The 13,626-nt window shown below is 38.2% G+C and overlaps 1 protein-coding gene across 1 annotated transcript in view; it reads left to right on the top strand.

The window, feature by feature from the left end:
- The window catches only part of ADAMTS19 (ADAM metallopeptidase with thrombospondin type 1 motif 19), a 148,542-nt gene that overhangs the window by 88,571 nt on the left and 46,345 nt on the right, over nt 1-13,626 (top strand). Inside the window, exons 11-14 of the mRNA XM_065656283.1 lie at nt 8,844-8,945; nt 11,603-11,733; nt 12,433-12,461; nt 13,350-13,502. Coding sequence (XP_065512355.1) covers nt 8,844-8,945; nt 11,603-11,733; nt 12,433-12,461; nt 13,350-13,502 — 415 coding nt within the window. The remainder of the gene's footprint in view (nt 1-8,843; nt 8,946-11,602; nt 11,734-12,432; nt 12,462-13,349; nt 13,503-13,626) is intronic.

The following is a 13,626-nucleotide window of genomic DNA, read 5'->3' on the forward strand; positions in this document are numbered from 1 at the left end:
CATTGCAGTGAATGGAATATTTGCAGTTTATTCCACTGGGACCAGATTTCGTGTGTAGGTTCCATTTCATTATGTTTTGGGCATTGAACCTCGGTATCTGAACTTCAGTAGCATGTGCATTGCCTGTGCTAGCTCCAAGGGAGAAAAGTGGTGTTGGCTGAGCTCTCTGTATCGCTGAATATATCCTGCCTCCCAGCAGGGCTCCTGACAGCCCTTGCAGAGCTGTGCAGTGCCTTGGAAACAGGAGTTCCATGCTTAAGTGAGTTTGCTGATGTGCCACTCCATTGCATGAAACAGTGCCACTGTATATTAACCTTGAAAAGGCAGATTAGCAAAACTGAAGAACTCTTCATAATTTTATGGCCTAATACTAGTAGACATCTGATTGAAGAAGCATTTTAAGAATGATTTTAACAGAGAAAAGTAGTCCTTCTTTAACATCAGAGGACATATATATACTAAACATGTTTGATGCCCTTGAGAAGGTAACCAAGACAAGATGTGTAGATGATATTGCAAATATGTAAAGAGCATGGAATATGGGTTGATAAAGTGGGAACTAGAAGGAACTGCCAAATAAAATTTCATCAGAGTTGGAGCGGACAGCTATCCTGGAAAGGTCAGGAGTATTTTATATGAAAGCATAATTCCGTACTCCTTTAATTCTTCAGTTCTCTTAATCTTTTCGGCTTGGAGTAGTACTCTTTCTTCAGGGAGTTTCAGTGAGAGTAATCTTTCTCCTAAAGATTCTTGAAGGAAACATTGCAATACATGTATCACTAGCACATGCCGAGAGTGACAGAGCTGGGAAAAAAAGGAGCTGTAGGTTACTGTTATTATTTTGCCTGTCTTATTGAAAACATTTTCGCTCTGAGAGATGAGCAGCAGAACTCAATGTAATGATTCTATAAATGTTCTTTATTATTCCAAGTGGTTTTTTCATAAATTGCAATCAGTTTCTTGGTTTTTAGTTCTTCGTTTTCAATTAAAATACGTGATTCTGGTTTCTTATTCTCCAGAAACCTATTTTAAACATGAAAATGGTACAGTGTTAGCCCATTGTTTCTTCTAGGTCTTCTTTATAAGGTAAAAGCATTTCAAAGGTAATTGAAGAGACAGTCAAACCTAGAGACTTGCTGTTGCATAGTACCTTTATATGCTTTTCGCTTCTCTGGGCACTTGCCTTCCTTTAATACCCTTGTGTTTAGTTCTAATTCAGGCATTTAAATTCAGGTAGCTGAGTGGTCCCATGACTGTTGTATTTCATTCACAGATGCAATGAATATTTTTCTGTCAGGGTCCCAACTCCAAGGTTTCTTTGGTTTTCATCATTATTTTAGAAATGTTAGGAAGCTAAATTCGGTTAAGGCTACTCTGGTAGTATTCAATTGTTTGCACAGAAAGTACTTAGGCTCTGGGTGCTGCTACCTAATTGTCCATTTCTAATAATCAATAATTTTCTCCTCTTCTGGCATTTTGTAGATGAGAGGACACATTTCAGTTAAATCATCTATCATCACTCTTTTTTTTCCCCACTTACTGGATCATTACTTTATCTTTAAATGGTTAATTTAGGAAAATTCCTGTTAGATATTAGTATTAAGAAACCATTGTAAATTAAATCCAAAGACATGCAGGCTAGCTTTGAAGAAAGAACCTGATAATAGTGTAAGACAATACAAAAGGCTAGTGATCTTTACAACTATTATTTTTTTCTGACAAATCGCAATTTAATTTTCAGTTTTCTTCATAAACCAAGTCTGTTGCTTGATAACCTTATGGTCTTAATAGTAAGAAAAAGATAACTTGATAACAGTTTCTGAGAAAAGAGCAAGGGAAAGAACCTTCAGCAGTTTCACCAAAATCGTCTGCAAAACTGGTAACCCTGAACTGGAAATCATATAAGCAAATACTGAATCATAAAATTATTGTCATTCATTTTTAAGAGCTTTGGACCTATTGGAAGTTACATTAAATTGAATAAAATATACTAAGGACAGAATTGAGAAAATCTGGTGAGGGCACTGAAGCAGAAGGTCTCCAAAACTCCCCTGCCAACCTCTGTAAAGTCACCTTGTTGGTTTTCTTCTGTATTCTTTTATCTGGAAGCAAAATTTGCTCTTCCACCTTCCCCACAACAAAGAAAATCCAAGAAATTTGATCCTTAGACTGTAGGCCTGAAAAGCTAGTTTCAGCAAGCTTAGGCAATATTCAGATCTCCTTTTGTTCCCTGCTGTGGATCTTAAATTTAGCTCTTTTGTTAGGGAAGTTTAAAGTATTCTACTCCAATTAGATAAGATTTCTACAGTGGAGAGAAAACTCAGAGCAATAGATAGAGCACAGTCCAAGGGATAAGAAAGCCGTCCTACGCTTAAGTGTGTTTGTCTTATGTATGAAGACAGAAAAAAAAGTTGCATTTTAAATTGGGCTAGAGCCAAGCTATAGAAACTTTCTGAAAATCCTTCATGAGTTTTATTACATGGACTGTTCAACATCAACATTGTCTTACTGCAAAATGGTGTTAGTCCATAGCTAATTTTATGATCTCCCTCTGAAATACGAGGATGTTAGATAGAAATAACAAATATTTTGAATTTAACCTACCAAATAGCTGCACTTTACATATTATGAAAGTTACTCAAAGTTCACTGTGTTGATTGTGCAGATTATTGTGGCTACCGTTAGAGAAGTCAACATTTAGAAGACTTTTCAAAATTGAATACAGTATTTCATAAGTTATAGAATTAATTTATTGAAATAATAGTTTTATTATACATTGCAACCACTGAATTTTCCATGAAATCCAAACTACTATCTTTTATCTCTGTATACTCTCTTCTACTCTGCCAATACCTGGCAGTTTACTTTGGTTACAGTTGTTCACAAGCCAGGAAATGAGAGAGAAACACACTCCTTGAAGGTTCATTTGAACTTCAGTAAACCAAACAATTTATAGCCCAGGATTTCTTGGATACATTCTACTTGCCGAACAGTTCCTAACTGTAACTATGTAAAAAAAAAATTATGAACTATGTCAGACACCTACATTTTTTGTGACTGGAAGATTTGATGACCAGACTTCCATGCAGTCTTTTACATTAAGCAAGTATGCTTCATAAATAAAAGCTTTTCAACTAAGAAAACAATTGAGTAAAGATGGAAAGTAATTTTCTTAATGATCTAAAAATAATCTACAAATATCAGTGGTACAATCAATAATGCATTTCTGCTGAGATGTAATTTTCTACAAATGTTATTACTGAGCAGCACTTTAGGATAATTTATAGTCACATTACATGGCAACCTCAGAGAAACAATGCAAATGACAATGATTTTCCCTTGCTACCAGGAATTCCTCTTTATGATTTAATGGCTAAAACAAAGGACTGAAGGAACCATTGAGGTCCTACTCCCGTATTTTCCTAAAGTGAGCCCCTCCCACTCCTCTTTCACGAATGGTGTCCAGACTTTATTTTTTCCTTTTCATCTTTATTTCAAAGCCCTTCTTTTCATACCCTAAGCAAAATTTATAAAGCCTGAGAAAAGTGTGAGTGGATCTCAGAGTATAAGATTTATACCATGTCACCATGCTTATCTTGTAAGAGAGCCAAGTTTGCTTTTATGCCCATGATGTCTCACACAAGAATCAGTTAGACCCTAACATTGTTTTGCATAACAGATAGTGAGATCATGGCCCAGAAGTAGTTCTTGATGATAAAATGCAATTGTAGAACTTGAAAATATCATATAATTGTTGAACTATTAAATGTCGGCTTTTAAGATTAAAGTCCAGGATGTGAGTGCTATCTAGTCAACTCCACTAAAACAATTCTTGTCATAACACAGCTGTGATCTCTGCAAAGAAGTAGGAGACTGGTTATATGTCATGGTGATTTTTAAGGCACTTCAGGGAAAGATCACAATGAAAAGTCATGGAAATATTATAGCCTTGGTGAAATATCTGTCCTCGTCTCTCCCACTACACTTTCAACAATTTTGATGTTGCACGACTACAGTTCTGAAGTGCTCTTTTTGTCCCCGTTCTTTCCTCTCAACTGGACATTCTTTTCAGATGTTTATATGATTGCAAAAGCACCCCTGTGATTTACACAGATCTGCCTCACTCTTTTCATTCAAAAAATACCCAAAAAGCTGGAATGACCTCTGCTATTTCTGTCGTACATTGTGACTTCCATGTTGTATTTTACTAGCTTTTGCTATTAAAAACTCATGATTAATGCATTCTTTCAGAAAAAAATCCTTTGTGTGTTCTTGGCAATATTTTGTTGTCCAGCATACACACAACGAAATATTTTACAGATGGTGAATAGTCTACTATCACAAGTATTAGTTTATAATCTCCAATGGCTTTTAGTTCCCTTAGCTGGTCTCAAAAACTTTAATGGCTGCTGAACTGTGTTTATGATGTATAACTAGTAAACCTCTGTGAATGTTAACAGCTGTCCTGATTTTGAATGAATGAAACTTTCTCCCCAGAGGAGTAAACTTTTGGTTTAGAAGCTTGTGCTCTGATTTTGGAGAGACAGTAATAGTGATATTGGCCTCCAGATTTCTGTTAGTTTTCAAATTGATCCTGATCTGCAGCATTACAGGTTGCTAGGAAAAAAAACAGTTGCGCATCATGGCTTTTTCCCAGCCACATGCAGAAATCCCCAGATGTCAAAAGTTGCATGGTAACAGTAATCTCCATTTCTCTTGCTTCTGCAGCAGAAGTGCAATCTGAAGAGTAACTAAAGACTCTATTTGTGATTTGACTGAAATGGAAAGCCCAGAAGAAACTTACACAGAATCACAGAATCACAGAATGTTAGGGATTGGAAGGGTCCTCAAAAGATCATCTAGTCCAATCCCCCCGCCAGAGCAGGAATACCTCAATGAGGCTACACAGGAAGGCGTCCAGGCGAGTTTCGAATGTCTCCAGAGAAGGAAACTCCACAACCACCCTGGGCAGCCTGTTCCAGTGTTCTGTTACCCTCACTGTGAAGAAGTTTCTTCTCAAATTTAAGTGGAACCTCTTGTGTTCCAGTTTGTACCCATTACCTCTTGTCTTACCATTGGTTGTCACCGAGAAGAGCCTGACTCCATCCTCATGACACTCACCCTTTACATATTTATAAACATTAATGAGGTCACCCCTCAATCTCCTCTTCTCCAAGCTAAAGAGACCCAGCTCCCTCAGCCTTTCCTCATAAGGCAGATGTTCCACTCCCTATCATCTTTGTTGCCCTGCGCTGGACTCTCTCCAGCAGTTCTCTGTCCTTCTTGAACTGAGAGGCCCAGAACTGGACACAATATTCCAGACGCAGTCTCACCAGGGCAGAGTAGAGGGGAAGGAGAACCTCTCTCGACGTACTAACCACTCCCCTTCTAATACACCCCAGGATGCCATTGGCCTTCTTGGCCACAAGGGCACAGTGCTGGCTCATGGTCATCCTGCTGTCCACCAGGACCCTCAGGTCCCTTTCCCCTACACTGCTCTCTAATAGGTCGTTCCCCAACCTATATTGGAACCTGGGATTGTTCCTACCCAGATGCAAGACTCCGCACTTTCCCTTGTTATATTTCATTAAATTTTTCCCCGCCCAACTCTCCAGCCTGTCCAGATCTCGCTGGATGGCAGCACAGCCCTCTGGCGTGTCAGCCACTCCTCCCAGTTTGGTGTCATCAGCAAACCTGCTGATAGTACACTCAATTCCTCATTCAAGTCGTTGATGAATATATTGAATAGTACTGGCCCCAGTACCGACCCTTGAGGCACTGCACTAGATACCAGCCTCCAACTAGACTCTGCCCCGTTCACCATGACTCTCTGGCTTCTTTCCTTCAGCCATTTCACAGTCCACCTCGCTACTCGATCATCCAGACCACACTTCCTCAGTTCAGCTGTGAGGATGCTGTGAGAGACTGTGTCAAATGCTTTACTGAAGTCAAAGTAGATCACAGCCACTGCTCTGCCATCATCTATCCACCTTGTTATGTCCTCATAAAAGGCTATGATGTTGGTGAAGCATGACTTCCCCTTGGTGAAGCCATGTTGACTGCCCCTAATGACCCTCTTATCCTTGAAATGCCTTGAGATGGCACCAAGGATAAGTTGTTCCATCACTTTCCCAGGGATGGAGGTGAGGCTGACCGGTCTATAGTTACCCGGGTCCTCCTTCTTGCCCTTTTTGAAGACTGGAGTGACATTTGCTTTCCTCCAGTCCTTAGGCACCTCTCCCATTTCCCAAGACTTGACAAAGCTGATGGAGAGTGGTCCAGCAATGACCTTCGCCAGCTCCCTCAGCACCCGCGGGTGCATCCCATCTGGACCCATGGATTTATGGATGTCCAGATTGCTTATTTGCCCCTAACCCAGTCCTCATCAACTAAGGCAAACTCCTCCATTGTCCTGATGTCCTCTGGGGCCTTAGGGGTATGGGGCTCCTCAGGACAGCCTCTGGTAGACTAGACAGAGACAAAGAAGGCATTCAGTAACTCTGCCTTCTCTGTATCTTCTGTAAGTCATCCTCCAATTTTAGTAATTCTGTATCTCCATTTTTTTGAGTTTGGGGAATCTCAAAGTCTAGGATGAAGTGTTATAGTAAAATTGAAAGCTTATTTTAAAAAACTGGTGAAAATAAGTGAGCATTCTTAGAATACAGTTCTCTTAAGGGTCAAAGATGTTTCTAGCTGGGGGAGTCACATTCATCGTTCACAAGGAGGTGGTATGCAACTATTTGCTGAAACATGCAGATGTATACAAAGCACATTAGCAAGTCAGGCATCTTAATTTGGTTTACTTGATGTACTTTACATGGCTTTAGTGCATCTGTGTGTTCAGGCACCCAAATCCTTGTCAATCTGACTGTATGGCTTAAGTGCATCTGTGTGTGCAGGCACCGAAATCCTTGTCAATCTGACTTCATGCATTCCTAAGTTTAGAATTGTTTTTGCATTTGTAAAGAACTGTAGGTTTGTTGTGAGCCACTCCACAGTCATATTTAAGTGGAATTGAGCACAAGATAAAAGTGTTTAGAGAAAATAAAAGGATAATGTACTTCAAAATGTGGTGACGTAAAGGAAAATTCGGCCTTATTTTTTGCAAACCTGGGTGGCTTTTCCTCAAATGTGGTCACTGACAGATTAAGATTTAGGGATAGGAAAAAATATTTCAGTTAGGAACATTAAATTAGCATATATTTTTGTGGAGCTGCTCCAGCAGTGTAGTCTGACATTTTGTAGTTGGTAAGTTGTCTTCTTTGTTCATCTTCAGCAAAAAACTGTTGCACGATGAAGCAGGAGTGAGTCTGATTGCTGCCATCCTATCTCTTGTTTCTGTGCAATGCTTCAGACCTCTACATCTTTGACTTTTTTTGAAAGCTGATGTTACAGTCATTTTTACATGCAAGACGCCCACTGGAGCTCTCCTGTTCCTTGTTTCTGACACAATCTTTTGTTCAATTATATTTCCTGTGCTCTAAGACTTTTTTCAAGGTAGCATAAGGTTTATCATACATTTTTCATGCATAGTGTAAAAGCCACAGACTCTTATTGGGTTTACCAATGTAACAAATCTTTTCAGTCAGAAAAGCATGTCTTCTGGCAGCCCTGGTAAAAAAAACCCAGCTGATCCTTATATTTTATCCTCCCTGCATCCCATCCCCCTCTCCTCATCCTTCTTTCCCCTCTTTGGGGATACCATACATATTTGAAGGAAGCCAGTCTCAGATGCAATAACATTTAGGCCACAGCTGAGATCCACGTGCCCTGTGTTCACTTCCACCCAGTTTACTGGTAAGGGAGGAACAAGACAGCAAGGAGAATGAAGTCACATCTGAAAAACATGAGAGAAAGAGGACTTTTTAGCGTAAAATAAGGAAAGCTGCCAAGGAGATTTGGGGAAAAGTGAGCCAGCATACTTCAAGGATATACTTTCTTTTGAAGAAGGTAAAACTGTCTTGTTCTGATGCTTAAGAGGGACAGAATAAGCAGCTTAGCAGCTTTTATTTCCATCTCTAAAACTCACTGCTGACTAGTGCCTCTGTCATCTCACTTCTCTTATTCTTCCCAGCAAAAATATTTCATCCTGATCTGTCAGTTTACTTTCTGTCTTATTTCTGGATATCAGGTTTGATTGCTTTTCAAGATATTTCTAGAGGAATTAATGAGAAATGATGAATAGTTGGAAGAGCATAAGATAGCAGTAATCATTGAGATGGGATGAACAAGGGGATTTGGAAGTCCTAGAGAAGCCTCAAAGTTTCTTACACACACATTTTTACAAAACCCCCCTGAACATAGTTCTGTGTAGCTTCACAAAGACTCATTAGTCCTTGTATATAGAAATGGACTAATTTAAAAACCTTGGTTTTTGTTGCTAGTGACAGTGCTGTTTTTCTCCCTTTCACATAAAGGAATGAGCACTAAATAAAAGCAGTAAAAATATGGATTAATTTTAAAAATAATTCCCAGAAAGCTCACACCTCTTCCAGTTGCTGGGGAAGTGCATCTGTGCAGTGGCCACTTCACACATGAGGCAAAGTTGTCCCTATGTGCTTTGTCAGGTCTGCCATGTGAAAAGACTGTGACCTCTAGGGTTGGACTTAGAGGGTTCTTCCCCCCCTCTATGAACACACTAACTTGAATTATTCCATGTGTTTGTGATTAGAAAAAGAATAAGCAGAATCTGACCACTTTGCGTTTTGTGCATTTTTAACTTGTCTTTAAACATACTGCAGTACCATCAAATTGGTAACTTTATGACAATATTAGTGGATTGTATGCAGAAAGTAATTTTGCATAAGATAGATTTTGTGCTTACTCGTGTATTTGGTTTTCAGCATGTCATTTGCACCGCATTGTGGTGTAAGGCAGAAAGTGAGAAGGAATGCAAAACCAAACTGGATCCACCGATGGATGGAACAGACTGTGGTACTGGAAAGGTATATTTCTGGTGGAAAAGCAATATAAATTATATTGAACACCTAACAGTTAAGCAAACAAGCTGAACAGGTCTTTGCACTTGTTTAAAGTTCCTGCTTACCTCAATTATCATAAAAATCATACATATTAATATATAGTTGAATGTATTATAGGTTATCTATTATATAATATAGATATGAGAAAAAATATGTTTCCCTACGAACACTGAATTAAAAAAAAATAGTTAACCAAAGCCATAGATGTTTTAATGCTTCCACTGTTTTATTTCAAATTTGTTCTCTTTTTGTATCCTTTTAATGAATAGAATTCCATTGTTGCACTGCTTACTGTAAATAGAAACATAAGCTTTCAAAGATACAAAGTTTCCAGCTATGATTTAAGATTTAGAAATAGTCTCATTGAAGGAATTGGTACGGATTTGTGATAAAACTTCAGGATAAGTTTTGTAAAGAAATATTTATAGTGTCAGTGCATGTAAATGAGTGATAAATGTCATTAAAAGTATGCCATCAAAGACAAATTAAATAGTCACCTGAATTCGGACTTACATTAAATGTACTTCAGGAGCTTTCCTGTTTGAATGACCTCTGTTGTCTGTATATATAACTGTAAATGAAAATAAATAACCTCAAATAGATAACAGAGAAGGAGCATGCACATGCATGTATCTTGAAGTTTTCATTATATTGTGCTTTCAGCAGTCTCCCACAGGAGTGATTTGCTCTTGGATCATATTACATCGTCAGCCAAAAAAAGTAAACCAATCAATTGACATAAACAGGCTTTATTCATTTTTGTATCTTTAAAACAATGATATTGCTGCAATCTTTTGTTTCCAATGAATGTATGTAGTTGATATTCTGTTTTAAGTCAACACCTGGAAAGTCAGGCACGTGACTTTTGTTCAGTATCACATTCTGTATTCTGAGACTGGCGTGCCCGTGGTGTGGAACAAAAAAGCACCAGCTCTTATTAAGACTACACAGAATGTCTCATTGTGAAACCAACACCATTGTGAACTGGACACTCAAAATTAGTGTTCATATTGCATATTAATGTATAACTTGCAAAAGGTAATAATAACAGCAACTCACTGCAGAGGACTCATTCTAACTTTATACTTGTGGGAGCATTAATATATGGTAGTGACATGGGTCCCTTTCCTGGGCAAGTCCAAGGAGGAAGGTAACACTTGTCTCTCTATTGTACAACTGAGCTAGTAGGGAGTAAATAATCAGTAAGGGTAGGACAAAGTACTTATTCTAATTTGAAGCAGACATCACTCAGACATTTCACAGGATTAGAAGGGGTTATTTGTCTTATTACTTCATTATCTGTCCAAGATTATCTTCAGATTACCCAAATTGCTTTGTTTTGGTTTAGTTATATTGTAGAGATGGAGTATTGTTGTCTTGTGCTCCTCTTAGGATCTTAGGAAGTAATGGAAATGTCATTTGTGTAGCCTGTCCAACTTAGATTTTTTTTTAAGTCAAGGATTTGCAAGCATCTCTCAGACTCTACATAAGGCAGATACTATCTCTAGAGAAAAATCCATTTTGCCTGTCATATCTGAAGGAATATCTTTAAATAAATATGAGAATTTTTGGTCTGAAACATGCAAGAGCATTAAAAAATGAATAGTTTCTGATTGCAAATCCAATATAATGACGGAGCCATCCTATAGGAAGACATTTTAAAGGTGGTGTAATTACACCATCATTGTAATACTATGATTTAAGAGAGAAATTAAGATCAACTGATCAGTGAAGACCGGTTTGAAACTGCAGGTGAAGTTTAAGATCACTAGACACCTTATTGCTTTGCAATTGCTGAAATTTCATAATACATAAGACAGATATTTAGCTGGTGTAAGTTGATACAGTACTAGTTTCTGCAGAGTTGTGATGACTTATACCAGATATGGACATAGGAAACAGAACATAACAATAATGACTGTGTAGTTTTTGAGTGTGAAATTGCAGTTGTCCTGGGAAACAATATATGCATACAAGATTGTGGAGGTTATTATTATTATTGAAATGAATGCCAGAAATTCTTTCTCAACACTAGCTTATTGAGGCTTCCGTTCTCTCTTTGAATATCAGCTGTGAATAAAATCTTATTTTCTGTATTACTTGTAATATATCCTTCTATTGAAATTGTCACTGGATAATCAGTGACAATGCATTTCCTGCTAGCTATGTGGGAACTGTAGTAGTGAACCAGAAAGATCCTGAGAACAGCCCTGAACATTGTGCTGTGATCATCCATACAGTTCAGCTGGAAAATGATTCCTGCAGTGGGCTTGGGCTGGACCCAAAAGTGCTTTCCTAGGGAGTGTCTAGGCTCAAATGAAGGGAACAGGATGGTCTGGGGACCCTTACCAGCGCCTATTCCAGGAGCCATCCTTTATTGAGAATGAACTTAGGCTCGAGTTTGTGGACAAGAATTGTATCTGCTCCCTGGCCTCTGGATGTTTTATTTACTGCGAAAGAAAAAAAAAACATGGAGAACAACAGGAAAGAATATATCTGACTCATATGAAAACTATGTATTGAATAAAATGTTTATGTTGCGCTTCCCATGTGCTTGTGGAACAGTGAATTGTTTTGCATATGCCTTGATTTATTTACCTAAGAGCTGAATTTTCACCTAGTGGTGTAAGGCCGGAGAGTGTATCAATCGGACTTCTTTTGTGGAGCATATGGAAGGGGAGTGGAGTGCGTGGAGCACTTGTAGCCGTACTTGCAACACCGGAATCAGCAGTCGACAACGCAAATGCCCTGGGTAAAAATAATTTCATGTTTCCATTGCTGTTTATCAGAATTTCTGAATAGAATTTAAATCTGAGTACAGAAAGCCATTAAGATATAGTTGTCCTATACATAAGGAATTCATTTTTTATGAATACTGAAAACGACTTAGGATAATAGATACTTCAGGGGGTTTTACTGCATGGTAACAATATTTTTTCTCTTTTCTGCTTCTTCCAAAAGCTTAGATAATATTAATGGGAGAATACAACTTTCTTTTTAAGCTTAATCGGAAGAAGCATCAGAAAAATAAATGAGTAATTTTTAACTTGCAGAGAATCAGTGTGTAACTCTAGTCTTTCAGGTTTTATGCTGCAGAAGATTGACTTCTGTCTCATTTAGAGAGCCAAGGAACTGCAACTTTTACAAAGAGATCTTTCTACCAGTTTCACAGACGTTCAGATAGAATATCTGGGGAACAATATTTAGATTCCATATCTTGTGAAAATGAAAACCTTGTGCCATTGAGGATAAAGGGAGTTTTACCATTGACTTGAGTGGAGTCTGTTTCATCATACCGCAGTGGTTAGCAAAAAGATGCTTTCATTTTAATTACTCAGTACAAGATCTCTCTTTTGTGTATCATTTATACACCAAGAGAAGAAGAATAAATAGGCAGAGAAGTGGGAAGAACATAGAGCTGAGTAATTAAGCCAAGTGTCAAGAAGACTAGACTAGACGAGCAGAGTAGACTAGGGCAGGGTGGGGTAGGGTAGAGCAGGGCAGGGCAGAGTAGAGTATATGATTTAGGAAAACAGTAGCACAAAAGTGGGAAATGAAGAAAAATGAAAGATAACAGATTTGGTGCAAAAAATAATGACAGGAAGGCAGAGGGACTTAAAAAGAGAGGTTTGCATAAAGAAATGTGAGGAAAACTTGGATATGTCTGTACAAAAGCATGATAGTTTAACAGAAGCCTTAGGTATGCAGAATGCTTTCATATTGCCTGCCATCTAAACACTATTTCTAGCAGTATGCCTACAAGCTATTTCTACAGTTTAGGGATATCTTAATTTCACTTTCATTCATTCATTTTTTTCATGCAAGGTTTGAAATAATTAGCTCCAGTTTCTGCAGTTCGCTGTTCTTTTGCGTTTGTTCATTAGGACCTGCAAGCACAACTGGAGCTACTGAAAAGAAACCAAGCATACTGTCTGAACTTCACAACACCACACTTGTAAAAAAGGAGAGGTGGCAAATCTGCATATGTTACTTTCAGTGGCACCTTTGGCTCAGTCCAGCTAGAGAAAAGTCACCTAAACTATATCAAAACTGCAGTTGAGGTTCTCCTTACTGATGCTTCCACTAGTCTTAGTGCTTCGTTGAGGCCAAGTGTAAATTATGATTTAGCACCTGTTACTCTTTACATGTAATATAACCATTACACACAGAAGGGAAATACATTTTGATCTGTGACTTTGATTTTTTGTTGGTGATTTCTTAATGTCACGTGTCAATTAAAAAAAAAAAGTCCTATGTAAATTGAATTTGTCTGTAGCATAAATAAACTGTGCTGTGAGTTTGACAAAATATTAGCAACAATAAAGCATGACATTTTTGCTGTCTTTTCTAGTTCAGGCCTTGAGGGAGAGTGTCACGGTCCCACAATGCAATATAAAGTATGTGAAAATCCTTCTTGTCCTGCCGGTGTGCCTGCATTCAGGGACTGGCAGTGCCAGGCTTTCAGTGTCAGATCTTCAAATCAGAAGCATGTGCACCAGTGGCAAGCTGTTATCGATGATGGTAAGTATAAACCATCTCCTACGTTCTCATCGGCTGCTCATATGGCTTATAGCTTGCTGGTATTGTTGATTAAGAAAGATAGAGTGAAAAATAAAGCAAACAAACGATCAAACGCCAAACCCAA

This window comes from Caloenas nicobarica, chromosome Z (assembly GCF_036013445.1).
Source record: "Caloenas nicobarica isolate bCalNic1 chromosome Z, bCalNic1.hap1, whole genome shotgun sequence".
Taxonomy (NCBI): Eukaryota; Metazoa; Chordata; class Aves; order Columbiformes; family Columbidae; genus Caloenas; species Caloenas nicobarica.